Genomic DNA, 13,157 nt, shown 5'->3' with positions numbered 1-13,157 from the left:
GGCAGGGACTTGAGCAGACAGTGGCCTCTTCCTGCCAGGGACATTTCTAGGAACCAGTGACTCAACCCAGAAACCACAGGGCAGTGTCCTCTCTCCTGTGGGGTCACGGGGGGACTCCCAGCCTCACCCAGGGAGGCGCAGCCCTGGTTGTGGACGTGGTGGGGGTGCAGACGCCCTCTCTGCCAGCCTGCCAGCTGTGGATCAGCTCCTTCTCTGCTGAGTCCCCGCCCTCCAGGGCTGGGCTCCCTCATGTCTCTGGCAGGGGAAGGAATTTGTCTTCACTTTGTGTTGGCATCCACGCGTCACACCCCCTTTCTGAAAGTGCCCAGGTGGGAGCGTCCCTGCTGTGCAAGGTAAATTCAGGCAGCTGCCTCCCACCATGGAAACCAAAGGGCTGGGTCGTCACCTCTGCTCCCAGAACAGCCAGGGGCATGTGACCCTAATTGGGACAACTGGATTTTGCTGAACTTGACATTAAAATAAGTGTGCAAACCATAGGAGGCTTTGACTTCTTTAGAAAAATGGTTGTAAAGAATTTGGCCTACAGTTTTATGTGGGCAAAGACTTCCACACACACACACACACACACACACACACACACACACACACACACACACACACACTGTTTGTCACTGAGCAATGCAACGTCAGGCAAACATCACCGGTGCACTCACACACACCTCAACGGCACAGCCTGCTACACACCTGGGCTGAGTGGTGCGGCCTGTCGCTCCTCGGTTACACACCTGTGCAGCATGTGACTGTGCTGAACGCCGGGGCCTGTTGTGACACATGCACGTATTTGTGTCTCTACACATAGCAAAGGTACAGGACACGTGGTATTATGGCCCTATGGCCCACCATCAAGCAGGCAGTGCGGCACTGACCCCAGGCGTTGTGGCACGTGACTGTGCTGTGTAACTACTCATATTCGCTGTACCTTTCAGGCTTGGTGCCTTTCAATTCTTTAGCCTTGCCTGGGTTAGGCTAGGAAAGAGTGGATTCTAAATTGCCAATAAGTATAGTCAAGTGTACATTTTTCCACATAACTCGAGTTGGAAAGGTAGGCACAGGATGTTCAGGTCTCAGTGGACAATGTGTTTGTATTTATTTTTGTTTTTTAAAATTACGGTAAAGTAGACCTTACATAGAATTTACCATCTGTACCATGTGCAGGTGCGCGGCCCGGGGCTCCGAGCACATCTACGGTGCTGTGCGCTCAGCACTGTGCGCCTCCACTTCACCCCCTTCTCAAACCGGGCCCTGTCCGCATAGACGCTGAGTCCCCGCCCCACACAGCTGTCGCCGTCACACTGTGGCTGTCACACGGCTGTTGCCATGCCGCTGACCCTCCAGGGCTCTCGCTCAAGGGGATCGGGAAGGACGCGTCCTGCTGTGTCTGTCTCTTCCCCGCGGTGCAGCGTCCTCGCGGTTCACGCGGCGCAGCAGGGAGACCCGCCGCCTCCGTGCGTGACACCCGCTGGGCCGGGGGTGGGGACCCGCCGCGTCCCTTCCAGAGCACACCTAGGGCGGAGTTCCCATCGCTTGTTAACTGTGTGTTTCATTTTTTGAGGACCTGCCGCACTGGTTTGCAGGGCGGCCGCACGATTGACATTCCCACCCGGCTTCTCCGCACCCTGGCCAACACCTGACCTTCTGTTCCGTGGTGGCCCGCCTGCTGCCGGCGGTGTCACCGGGGCCTGAGCTTCCCACCGCCCCGCCCACAACCGGCCCCGCCCACAGCCGGCCCCCCACCTTCCCAGCCCTCCTCTGTTGGCCCTGCCCCTCACATCAGCCCTGCCCTTCTCTGTTAACCCCGCCCCTCCTATCAGCCCCACCCCATACCTAGCCCCACCCCTCACGGCAGCCCCGCCCCTCACCTGCCCAGCCCTCCTTACCCCCTCTGTTAGCCCCGCCCACCTCACCACCCCTCTATTGGTCCCGCCCCTCTGTCAGCCCCGACCCTATTAGGTCCGCCCCTCACCTGCCCCACCCTCACCGCCCCCTCTGTTAGCCCCGCCCCTCATCGGCCCCGCCCACCTATCGGCCCCGCCCCGTCGCCCCTGAGCCTTGCTGTCTGCCCCGCAGAAGAACGAGTACCTGCTGACGCTGGTGGCAGAGGAGAGCGACGCGCTGCTGCTCGGCCTGCGCTACTCGCCCACGCAGCTGCACCTGCTGTTCCTCCGCGAGGACGCGGCGGGCGCCTGGCAGACGCGCGTGTCCTTCCGCAGCGCGACCCCCACGGATGGCCGGTGGCACACGCTGGTCCTCGCCGTGTCCGGAGCGTCCTTCTCGCTCAGCGTGGACTGCGGCGTCCCGCTGCACCTGTACGTACCTGGGCCGGGAGGGAGGGCTGGGTGCCATGGCCGGGCTGCTCGCCTCGCGTGGCCATGGGCCCAGGGGGTTGGCTGTCACCGCGCGGGTCCGGCTCGGGCTGGCCACGGCAGGGTCAGACGCCTCTGCTGTCCTCCGAGGGCCGCCGTGGGCTGGGGCGAGGCTCAGGGACCTGGTGCAGCCAGGGCAGGCCACGTGGTGTGAGCTGGAGTGGACTCGGGGCAGAACTCAGAGGGGACAGTGCCACCTGGGGTCCGGGCTGCAAGGCCATCCGGGCCAGTGGCTAAGAGATCCTCCTGCCCGTGTGGGTAACACACATGCCACGCACGTGCCATGGTCGAGACTGTGATTTTCCTGCACACCTAAGACAATACCTGCCACACTCTGAGCATCAGTGGCTTAGAGCCCCGCAAGGGTAACGATGCCAAGCAGGCTGCCAACTGCTAGAAGCAGCAGGAGACCGGGACCTGGCTGGTGCCGCACTGCTTGGCGCCCTCCGCTTCACCGGAGCCACCGCGGGAGCCAGGATCGCAAAGAATTGGGGGTGTGGGGAACGAGCTGACACGAGACGAGAAGGAAAATGGGTAAACATTCACAAAAACCCAAAGGAGCGTGCAAAATCCTTATTCTCTCGGTGGACACAACCAGGGGCCTGGCTCACTCCCATCCTTGCCACACCTGATGTCCGCAGCCTGACGGCAGGTCCGCTGGACCGCAGAATCCGGGCCACCACCCTGCCAGCTGGCAGTCACCATGCCGGACCACCTCCTGTTGCCCAGTGGGGCTGGAGATTCATTCTTTGCAACCACAAATGATTCAGTTCATATTAAATCTATTATTATCCCAAATACTACTTCTCAAACTCAGAATCCTTCTCTGTTAAGTTGTTATGATGCCTATTTCATGATAAAAAGAACCTAAACCTTGATACCCTTAAACACTTCCGTCACAGCCCCTGCCAGCGCAGCCCAGAGTACTCAGGGCGCTTACGAGGGCGGAGGGTCATGAGCCCTGCTGCACTGGCTGCCCTTGGGCCGCAGGGGCCTCGCGGGGGGACGCTGTGCTGCGCACAAGGAAGCTGAGTCCACAAGAGCCCCCCACCAGCATGAGGAAGGTGGGTCTGGCCGGACGCCAACATCGCTGGCTTCTGGGTTGACCCAAGAATCGAGGAAGGACGACCGGCAGCACCTGTGGCCCATACAAACCTTGGCCTGGCCCATCACAAGAAAGGGAGCATTTAGGACCCAGAGCATGACGATTAGGAGTGTCCCCAGATGGTTTCAAGAGTGACTTCCTGGACAGAAGGGAGTGAGGCTTTCTGGACGCATTGAACTGTGGCACTTGGTTCTCCAGGAGGAGTGGGACAGGGGCAGGGCTGTGGACCCATGGGCTGAGGCCTGGCTGATGGCAGCTCCGCGCTCCCGGCCCTGCAGGGACAGATGTACCTACATCCCTAGGCTCACTCTGCCCCTTGGCTGGCCAGTCAGACTCAGCCCTGGCACCACCCGAGGCTCCCTGGAGAAAGCCTCCGACGGAGGGTCAGCCGCCACAGCTCTGTGCTGTGGGAGGCGCAGGAGGCCAGGCCGAGGGAGGCAGCAGCCGGGGGCCGGGGCTGATTGTCGCCAAGGAAGGATTTAGGCACACGGGTTTCAGGGGCCCTGCAGGCTGCCACGGAGGGTGGGGCCAGGGCTCGGGGGGCCAGAAGCCTGGAGCCTACCAGAGGCTGAGCTGTGTGCAAAGGACAGGCCTTCTGGGACAGCGGGGCAGGAGCCGACCTCACCATGGCCAGCTGCAGCCAGGTGGAAAGCTCTAGAAGGAGCAGGTGCTTTACAAGAGGACAGTGGCATTGTGGCCAAGAGGCGAGCCCTGAGGGCACCCTTGCTTTTCTGCCCAGGGGGTCCAGCCACCCCATCCCCTCCCTCGGGTGCCCACCCTGCCCCACCTCCAGAGTTCGCCCACTCGCACATCAAGATCACTCCTCCTCATGGGTCACCAGTGACCTCCTGCCCTGAAGCCGTCTGTCCATGTCCCCAGGCCGGGTGACGGGCCGGAGCTCAGTGGAGGGCCTGGAGGACCTGTGCAGCTGGAAGGGTCTGCAGCTGTGCCCTGGGACGCAGGAGAGCCACCAGCATCTCACCACACGCGTTTGCAAAGGACCCTTGTCCTGGGGTGAATTGCTCCCCCACTGCCGGCCCCCTGGTACCTGTGGATACATCCCTGTAAGGAGACACGGGGAGCAGGCCGAGCAGACAGAGGCAGAGACTGGAGTGACACAGCCACAAGGAACACCTGAAGCCACCAGGAGCTGCAGAACCCTCCTGTAGAGCCGTCAGTGGACGTGTGGCCCTGCCACTCGTTGCTCTGAGTCCTGGCCCCCAACAGTGTGAGAGGATAAATTTTTGCAGTTCAGACCCCCCCTGTGTGGTGCTTTGTCACAGCAGCCCCAGGAGGCCAAGCACCTCTCACAAGGGGCTCACCCCCTTGCCTTCCGTAGGTAAACAGGGTACGGCCTTCTCTCCTGTGGCCCTAAAACTGTCCCCCCATGTTTCAGAACGGCTGACGTGCCCTTCCCGGCCACTCTGTCGGTGGGAGGAGCTCGGTTCTTCGTTGGCAGCCGGAGGAGAAGCAAAGGCCTGTTCACGGTGAGTCAGCGCTGGCAGGGCGCGGCTGTCCCCCAGCCCATCACCTCAATGCTCCAGTGTAACAGAGCCTCATAGGTGCTAACTGGGAATGACGGGCACGAGGGCTGTGGGGTCTCTGCCACTGGGCCTTTGCACTTGCTGTTTCCTGCTCCTGGCAGCCCCTTCCCTGACACCTTCAGGCCCTCCCCAAGTGTCCTCTACTTTGAGGCCTGCCCCACCACTCCGAGATGCTGCTGCACCAGCCCTGGGGCCCCTTCCCCTGTATTGGCTTCGCAGTAGCACTGACCAGTGTCTGCCCGTGCCTGTCTCCCCACTCGAGTGTGGGGGGACCTCATTCCATGAGGGTGCAGCTTCTGCTCCTTGTGCTGCTGTGTCCACAGTGGCTGGAACCATGCCTGACACATGGTGGGTGCCCTGTGAGTATTTACTGATGGCATGCTTGGACAGATGGTGGCAGAGAGAGGGAGGGATGGTTGATGGACACATGGATGAATGGATGGACAGACATATAGATGTATGGTTGATGGACAGATGGATGCACAGATGGGCAGGTAGATGGACTGACAGACAGATGGATGGATGGATGGATGGACAGGTGGGCAGATGGATGGATGGACAGACGGATAGTTGATGGACAGATGGGCAGGTGGATGGAGGGAGAGGGGTGGATGAGCACTGTAGCCAGTCACTTTAAGTCAGCCCACATGAAACTCCCTGGTTTAATTACCACAGAAGGTGTCGGTTCTCCACCATTGTGCCCAGGGCCCCCCGTACCCAACATGTAGATGCTGCTCTCCTGGCTCGGCAGAGGTTTGACTCATCCACCCCTCCCTCCCATGCCCTCCTGCAGCGGGTCTGAGGAGCTGTCCCTCTCTCTGCAGGGCCTGGTGAGGCAGCTGGTCCTGCTGCCAGGCTCAGACGCCACCCCAAGGCTGTGTCCCAGCAGGAACGCCCAGCTGGCTGTGCTGTCCATCCCACGGGTTCTGCAGCTCCTCCCGGGGAAGCCGGAAGATAACGAGGTGCTGCCATATCCCTATGGTTAGTAGGCGAGGCCACTGCCCCACACGGAGGGCAGACGCGGGCGACAAACAAGGCTCCCTCTCCTGTCCCCTGCACTGTGCAGTCGCTCCTCTTGCGGCTGCACAACGGCAGAGGACACTCGGGGCCCAACCCGGGAGGCAGGCAGCGCCATCGGACAGGCCAGCCCCGTCCACCCTTCCCTCCGAGCACTCCCGCAGCCGCCGTCCAGCCCCGTGCTGGGCCCCGGCAGCTTTGGGAAGCCTCCCTTCCCCCGAGCCTTCTCTGATGTCCACCACTGCCCGGTGTTGCCTCCCAGGGCAGCTCGGGGCTGCCCCCGCCGCAGTCATGCACATGTCAGCCGCCCAGGCGGCCGGCCCTGGACGCACACCTGTTTTCCATGACCCCACCAGCCAGGTTTGCTTCCTCTCAGTGTGGAGTCCAGGCTGCTTGTTTAAACCACACCCCTGCCGTGCGGAATCTGTCCCCTGCCTCCGCACCCCCACTGCTCTGCGGCCGCGCTGAAGGAGGTGAGGTGGGGGGACAGCAGAGCCCCCCGAGCCTCTCCATGTGTGGGAACAATGAGGGGAGCCCCCACCTCAAGCACACCAGCCCTCACGATGTCACGCGCAGTCAGTACGAGAGGGCTGTCCCCTGTGCCCAGATGTCTGCAGGGTCCCTTGGGGCTGGCATGCAGAGACACAGGCGGGGCTGTGCCATCTTCCCCCGGGCACTGACCCCGGACACTCACTTCCCCGTCTCCCCTCAGAAACTGACCTGAAAGTGACGCTGGGGTCCCGGCCGCCATGTACGAAGGTGGAAGACGCCCAGTTCTGGTTTGACGCCAGCAGGAAGGGGCTGTATCTGTGTGTCGGCAACGAGTGGGTCTCCGTGTTAGCAGGTGAGGCGGGGCCTGGGGTCTTGGGACACTGGCGCTCCATGACGCCGAACACATGGGCAGCGCTGTCCTGTCACGCCTAGGGGAGGGGATTATGAAAGGTCAAACGGCCACAGCCACCTCTAGATGACCACATGCTTGGTCGTCCAGGTGGGGGCACTTCTGAGACTGAGAGGGACCGTGGGTCATGACACCTGGGAGCAAGCGGCAGGCAGGACGGCGGCAGCCAGGACACTGTCCTCCCTGGACCCAGTGTCTTCCGCCATGGCCCGTCCTGAGAGCCGGTGTGACGCGGGACAGGAAGCGACCCCTAAGCAGCCGTGAGCGTGTGCAATTTGGAAAGGCAAAGCCTCCTGGTCAGGACACGGCGGCAGGGCGGAAATCTCTCAGGACCTCTGCCCACCCACAGGGAGGGGTCGTGGGCGTGGCAGGTGCACAGGCCTCCTGTGGCCTTCCTCCCCGCCCGAGACCAGGGACGAGACACGAGAATCTGGGAGTGTCATGTTTTCCAGCACGTCCTTTCCACGGTCCGTCCCCATGTGCTGGAAGGTGGGCACAGGTTGTGGGGGATGCTCCAGCCTGGGGTCCGCAGAGGACAGGATGGGACAGGTCCAGCTGAGCACCTGCAAGCCGTTGGCTCTGCTCTGTTTTGCTTTATCCAGGGCGCACTTGTCGCAGAGCAGTGAGCCCTGGGGACGCTGTCATGAGGACGGGATGTCTGACTTTCACGCTGTTAGTGTCATGGGGGGACAGACCATGACCATGAAGCCCCCGCAGACACGGGCAGCCCCCCTGACAGACTGTTCTGGGAGGGAGAAAGGAGGCTCCAGGCAAACCACCGTCGTGAAAACCCACACCTGAGGCTGAGGCTTTGGGGGTCGCGCTCCCAGCGATCGATGGGTTGGGCTTCCGCTCCTGGCCGTGGTAACGAGTCACACTGTGTCTGTCACAGCCAGAGAGAGACTGGACTACGTGCAGCAGCACCAGGACCTGTTCACCAGCTCGGAGACCCTGGGCATCGAGGTGTTCCGCATCCCCGGGGTGGGGCTCTTCGCCGCCACGGCCAATCGCAAGGCCACGTCCGCCATCTACAAGTGGACAGATGGCAAGTTTGCCTCGTTCCAGAGCCTCCGCACACACCAGGCACAGTCCTGGCGACACTTCACCATCGGGAGAAAGGCAAGTCTGCGTTCCGGGACTTCCCGGCTGGGGCTCCTCCTGCAGGTCGAATGTTTCTCGTGGCTCCAAGCCCGTGTTCGGGTTGTAAAAGGCTCTCAGAGTCTCATGCGTCAGCTACAACTCTACCCCCAGAGTGTAACGCTGAGGAGGTCTGCAGGCCCCACCAAGTAGAAGACCGGGACATTTCCAAGCTGCAGACTGTTCTGTGCAGACCCATCCCTAGCAAATTTAAAACCTGCGGATCACAGTTACTTGAGCCAATCAACAATGCAGAAAGCATTTCAGAATGAAAATAGATCTACATTCCAGATCCTTCCTTTGCTCATTTCACAAACACTCAGGACACACCATGTCCAGACAGCCGGCCGGGGCAGGGCCGAGCGGGAATTCCGCCCCTTCCAGTTGGGCGGGGCTGAGCATGGGGCGGCAGGGCTGGGTCTGAGAGAGGCGTCAGCGTTGCCCTGGGAAGGAGATTCCTCTGCAGCCTGGACTCCGGACGGCAGAGGCCTAGAGACGCCTCGTGAACATCTCGCAAATATTCCCTCCTCCAAGGTGTGCAGAGCACAGCCAGGCTCTCACTCAACTCTACACACGACCCTCACGCTCCTGCCGCTCACAGCCCACCATGGCCCCTGCTGCGTCCACGTCCAGTGTGGGGAATGAACAGCTTTTTTTTTGTTGGGGGGGGATTGTTGACATTTTAAAGTTTTTATTTTATTTTTTATTTTTTTGAAGACAGGGTCTTGCTCTGTTGCCCTGGCTAGAGTGCAGTGGCATCGTTCTAGCTCACTGCAACCTCAAACTCCTGGGCTTGAGGGATTCTCCTGCCTCAGCCTCCCGAGTAGCTGGGAGTACAGGTGCGTGCCACCAAGCCGGGCTAATATTTTTGTTATGCTTTTGTTGAGATGGAGTCTTGCTATGTTGTCCAGGCTGGTCTTGAACTCCTAGGCTCAAGTAATCCTCCTGCCTTGGCCTCCCAAAGTGTTGGGATTATAGGCATGAGCCACTGTGCCTGGCCAGTTTCTATTTTTTCATTATAAAAAATGCTAACTTTACATCAAAGAAAAATTGGGAAATTCGGAAAAACAAGAAAGAAAATATTTGTTTCTTCACCTAAGAAAATACATGGCTTCATTTGGCACACTTGCCTGTGCACACTGTGCGTGAACTAGACACCGCGCTGTCCTGCTGTAATCACGCAACTGCCACAGTGAGCCCTGGTCATGTCACACGGGTGCACGGTTACATAGTTCCCACACGTGGCACCTTGGCCTGCCTTGGCACGACAAGGAGAGCAGGTCGTCAAGGGATTTTTTCCTACTGATCACACTATGAGAACATTTTTGTGCATAAAGCTTTTCCTGAGTTTGGGAGTTTTTTGTTTTCTATCGTTTTGTGCCTTTAGATAGTGACAGAAGTGGAAATAATGGGCTGACATATAGGGACGTTTTTAAAGGACTTCACGGCCAGATCTGGTCACCATCAGCTGCCACCGGCTCCCCAGCCCCCACCCCCCGCAGCAGTCAGTGCCGGAGGGTGGGCTTGGCTGGGTCCCTGCACCACCGAGTCGGAGTGTGGACTTGCAGGGAGACACTGACGTTCACAATCACACGCCAGCGCCCGGCCCCAACCCCAGAGCGAGCTGCCCTGGTCACTCTCTTTCAGATCTTCCTGGCTGTGGCTAACTTTGAACCAAACAAGAAGGGTCAGGAGTTCTCTGTCATTTACAAGTGGAGCCACAGAAAGCTGAAGTTCGCGCCGTACCAGAGGATTGCCACCCACAGTGCCCGGGACTGGGAGGCCTTCGAGGTGCACGGGGAGCACTTCCTGGCGGTGGCCAACCACCGGGAAGGTAGGGCAGGTGCGGCCTTCAACCCGGAAGGAACCATTCCAGGGTGGAGTAGGCCTTCGTGCAGGGTGAATTTCCGTCTCGTTAAAAATAACGAGTCACACCCAGCCCGCTCCCTGGGGCTCAGTGGGCAGCTGTGTGCAAGGGACAGCGCAGGTGGCATGGCACCCTGCCCCATCACCTGTCTGGGGAGGGCGGCGGCAGCTTGTCCTGTGCAGGGCCTGCCTGCGGGGGAGCCGCCACGGAGACTGGGCCCGAGTCCTGGCAGACTCTGCCCGCTGGCGTCCCCCCTGCCTGTGTGGGAGTCTGGCTCACACTGCAAGGTCGGGTATCTGAGTAGCCGGCGGGGCAGTCACAGGGGTGCCGGCATGGATGGGCACTGGTGAGCAGAGGACGTGGGTCTGGAGAAGTCGACAATGACCTTGTTCCCTTGAGAACAGGCTCAGCCGTTCTGAACAGGAGCTCAGCACGCCAGCAGGCAGAGGGGTGCGGGCCCAGAAGGGCTGGAAGCCTGGTTCCTGGGTCAGACCACTGCCCTGAGTGGCCACCAGCCAGTCCTTCCTGTCCTGGAGCCCGGGGGGCAAGACTGGGTCTGAGGTGGCAGTCCCCCCGCAAGGACACCTCTGACTCAGGCGTCCCCAGGCTCCACGGCTCAGCCCTGGCCTGCGTGTACAGTCCCCAGCCAGGCCCCCTGCAGGGAGGGTCTCAGCAGATCACCATGGGAACAGCATGTGGGCGGGTCTGACCTGGGGAGAGGGTGAGAGGGAAGGGGACCTGGGAGGGTGGCAGTATGGCTGGGGACATGGTGGGGTCCCACCTCCACCACACCAGCCGGCCACAGTGGGGGTGTGGAGCCATCCGGAAGGCGCTGGGAGTGTGAGAGTTCACTCAGGAGGGCGCTATGAAGGCCCAGGGTTGGGGGGTCCCATGGGGGATGGGGATGGGAGGTCAGAAGGTGGAGCTCAGGGTGGGCAGGGCATGTCCTTAGTGGTGTGCACGTCACTGGTCTGAGGGGGGACTCGGGGCAGGGCTGTGGAGTGGGCTCTGGTTCCTCGGGGTCATGGTGGGGCCGAGGAAGTCCGTATCCCCTCCCCAACGCAGCCCTGGGTTCTAGGTGACAACCACAACATCGACAGCGTCATCTACAAGTGGAACCCGACAACCCGCCTCTTTGAGACCAACCAGACCATCCCCACGTCCGGTGCCTACGACTGGGAGTTCTTCACCGTGGGGCCCTACTCGTTCCTGGCGGTGGCCAACACCTTCAACGGCACGTCCACCCGGGTGCACTCGCGCCTGTACGTCTGGCTGCTGGGCTCCTTCCAGCTCTTCCAGTCATTCCCGGTAAGGAAGCACACAGCCCCTGTCCTCTGTCCCCACTGTCTCCCGTCTGCAGTGAGCGCCAGCTGGGACAGGTGGTGCAGGCAGGGGGCATAGCCAGCAGCTGGCGTGGCTCTGGATTCTCCAGCCTGAGACCAAGTTCCAGTCCCACCTGGACGGCGTAGCCGCGGCTCTCCCAGGCTGGAGGAGCCCAGCTGCCTGCTACAGCCACCAGTATTCTCCGGGGACAGCCTGGGTGCCCAGGAACAAGGGCAGGGTGCGCTGGCTCTGCCCCTGCCCTGCCGTAGACTTTTCCACACCCAGCAGCTCTGGGCCTCGTGGTGCCCCAACGAGCTCCGCGGTCTGATCCCACCTCGGGTGGCTCTGACCTGGGCAGTGTGGGGGCCGGGCGCCTAGAGGGACCCTCAGGGCCCAGTCACGTGGGCCTATGAGACTCTGCATGGAGGCAGCAGCCTATTGACCCGGCCTTTGCTGAGGGCAGGACAGTGAACCAGGTGGCCCCAGGCCAGTGTGACAGGGACTGGGAGGGGGATGCAGAGGTGCTGGGCAGGGCACGGCAGGAGGACCTCTGCCGGGGGCCAGGCGAGAGCCTGGGTTCCCGGAGGGGACAGCTAGAGGCCTTTGCCTGGGGGACCTGCGAGGGGCTGGGGTGGGAGGTGAGAAGGTGGGGCTCAGGGTGGGCAGGGCATGTCCAGGACACCGTGCACAACACTGGCCTGTTGGGGGGACTCGGGGCAACGTTCCCTCTCTGTGTGCTCGAAGTGAGCACCTCTCAAAGTAGAGACATTGCTGCTCACACGAGACTCAGTCCTCCCTTGTGTCCTTCTGGAACCTTCTGTGGTCACTGACCTGGGGCCTCGTTGGCTGGCAGAAATGTCCTCAGGGCCCTCTGTGCCCTGGGGCAGGGAGATGTACCCAGGCCACTCTTGCTGAGTGAACTGTGCCTGAGAGGCTCATGCAGGGGCAGGGACGCCACCCCTGGGAGGACACAGCGCTGGGGGGCAGCCATGGAGGCTGATGCCCAAACCTCCTGTCAGAGTCTCTGGGAAAACGGGAAGAGCAGCCAGGGCTCTGCTGAGCCGCCCTGCGTTCAGAGGAGAGGCTCTGCGGAGGGGTGGGTGGGGCTCTGTGCCTGGAATGACTTTCTAGAACATTCCACAGGCGCATCTCATCAGAGCAGGCCTGCAGGTGGCAGGGGGGTGAGTTGCCAAACACAGGGAGGAAGGGGTTCTGGCATCGCAGGTTCCTGGGGCACCCTCCATCCTGGCAGAGGGTGCTCGGCATCACCCATCCTCTCCCGCATTCCCAGAACTGCTCCGCCCCACGCATGCATGGCCGCGGGGAGGCTGGGGGCACAGCAGCACCCGGGACCACCACCTGCCCTTAGGGCCGCAGGCAGCGGTGGGGACGCAGCATTAGGTGACCTTCAGGACACAGGAGAGCAGGTCCCAGAGAAGGGGGAGCCACTGCCCAGAGCCAAAGGGTGCAAGGGAAACGTGATGCCACCAGTGTGGGACCCACAGGGCCGCATTTTAGTGGCTTTAAGGATGGGCTGGTGGGCAGCAGAGAGGGGCCCTGAGGCGGCCGCTGTCCACCGGGTGAGCGCAGGTGCCCAGGAGAGGAGGCTGCCGGGCCGGGACACACAGGGAGCCCTTGAGCATGGTACGGAGCGGGTGAGCATGCCCGTGAGCCGCGGGAGGCAGGGTGACCCTGAGCACCTGGCACAGGGAGGTCGGTGAGGTGGGGGCAGCGAGAGTCCTTCATTTGTAACAGCCTCGGGAGGTGGCAGGGCCAGCAGAGAGCTCTGCCCTCTTCCTTCCGCTTCACCCTCACAGCCGCCCTGTGAAGCAAGCGCTGCCACTAGGCTCTGTGACACATGAGGACACACGAGGGAGGG

The 13,157-nt window shown here is 61.4% G+C and overlaps 1 protein-coding gene across 1 annotated transcript in view; it reads left to right on the top strand.

Moving 5' to 3' along the window:
* TSPEAR (thrombospondin type laminin G domain and EAR repeats) overlaps window positions 1-13,157 on the top strand; it is a 125,727-nt gene that overhangs the window by 92,390 nt on the left and 20,180 nt on the right. Inside the window, exons 3-9 of the mRNA XM_045540805.1 lie at window positions 2,089-2,327; window positions 4,886-4,976; window positions 5,858-6,014; window positions 6,763-6,894; window positions 7,844-8,070; window positions 9,736-9,922; window positions 11,034-11,263. Of these exons, the coding sequence (XP_045396761.1) occupies window positions 2,089-2,327; window positions 4,886-4,976; window positions 5,858-6,014; window positions 6,763-6,894; window positions 7,844-8,070; window positions 9,736-9,922; window positions 11,034-11,263 (1,263 nt within the window). The remainder of the gene's footprint in view (window positions 1-2,088; window positions 2,328-4,885; window positions 4,977-5,857; window positions 6,015-6,762; window positions 6,895-7,843; window positions 8,071-9,735; window positions 9,923-11,033; window positions 11,264-13,157) is intronic.

Source organism: Lemur catta, chromosome 1, assembly GCF_020740605.2.
Source record: "Lemur catta isolate mLemCat1 chromosome 1, mLemCat1.pri, whole genome shotgun sequence".
NCBI lineage: Eukaryota > Metazoa > Chordata > Mammalia > Primates > Lemuridae > Lemur > Lemur catta.
The sequence above is the reverse complement of the archived record's forward strand: the minus strand, read 5'-3'. Positions and strand labels throughout refer to the sequence as shown.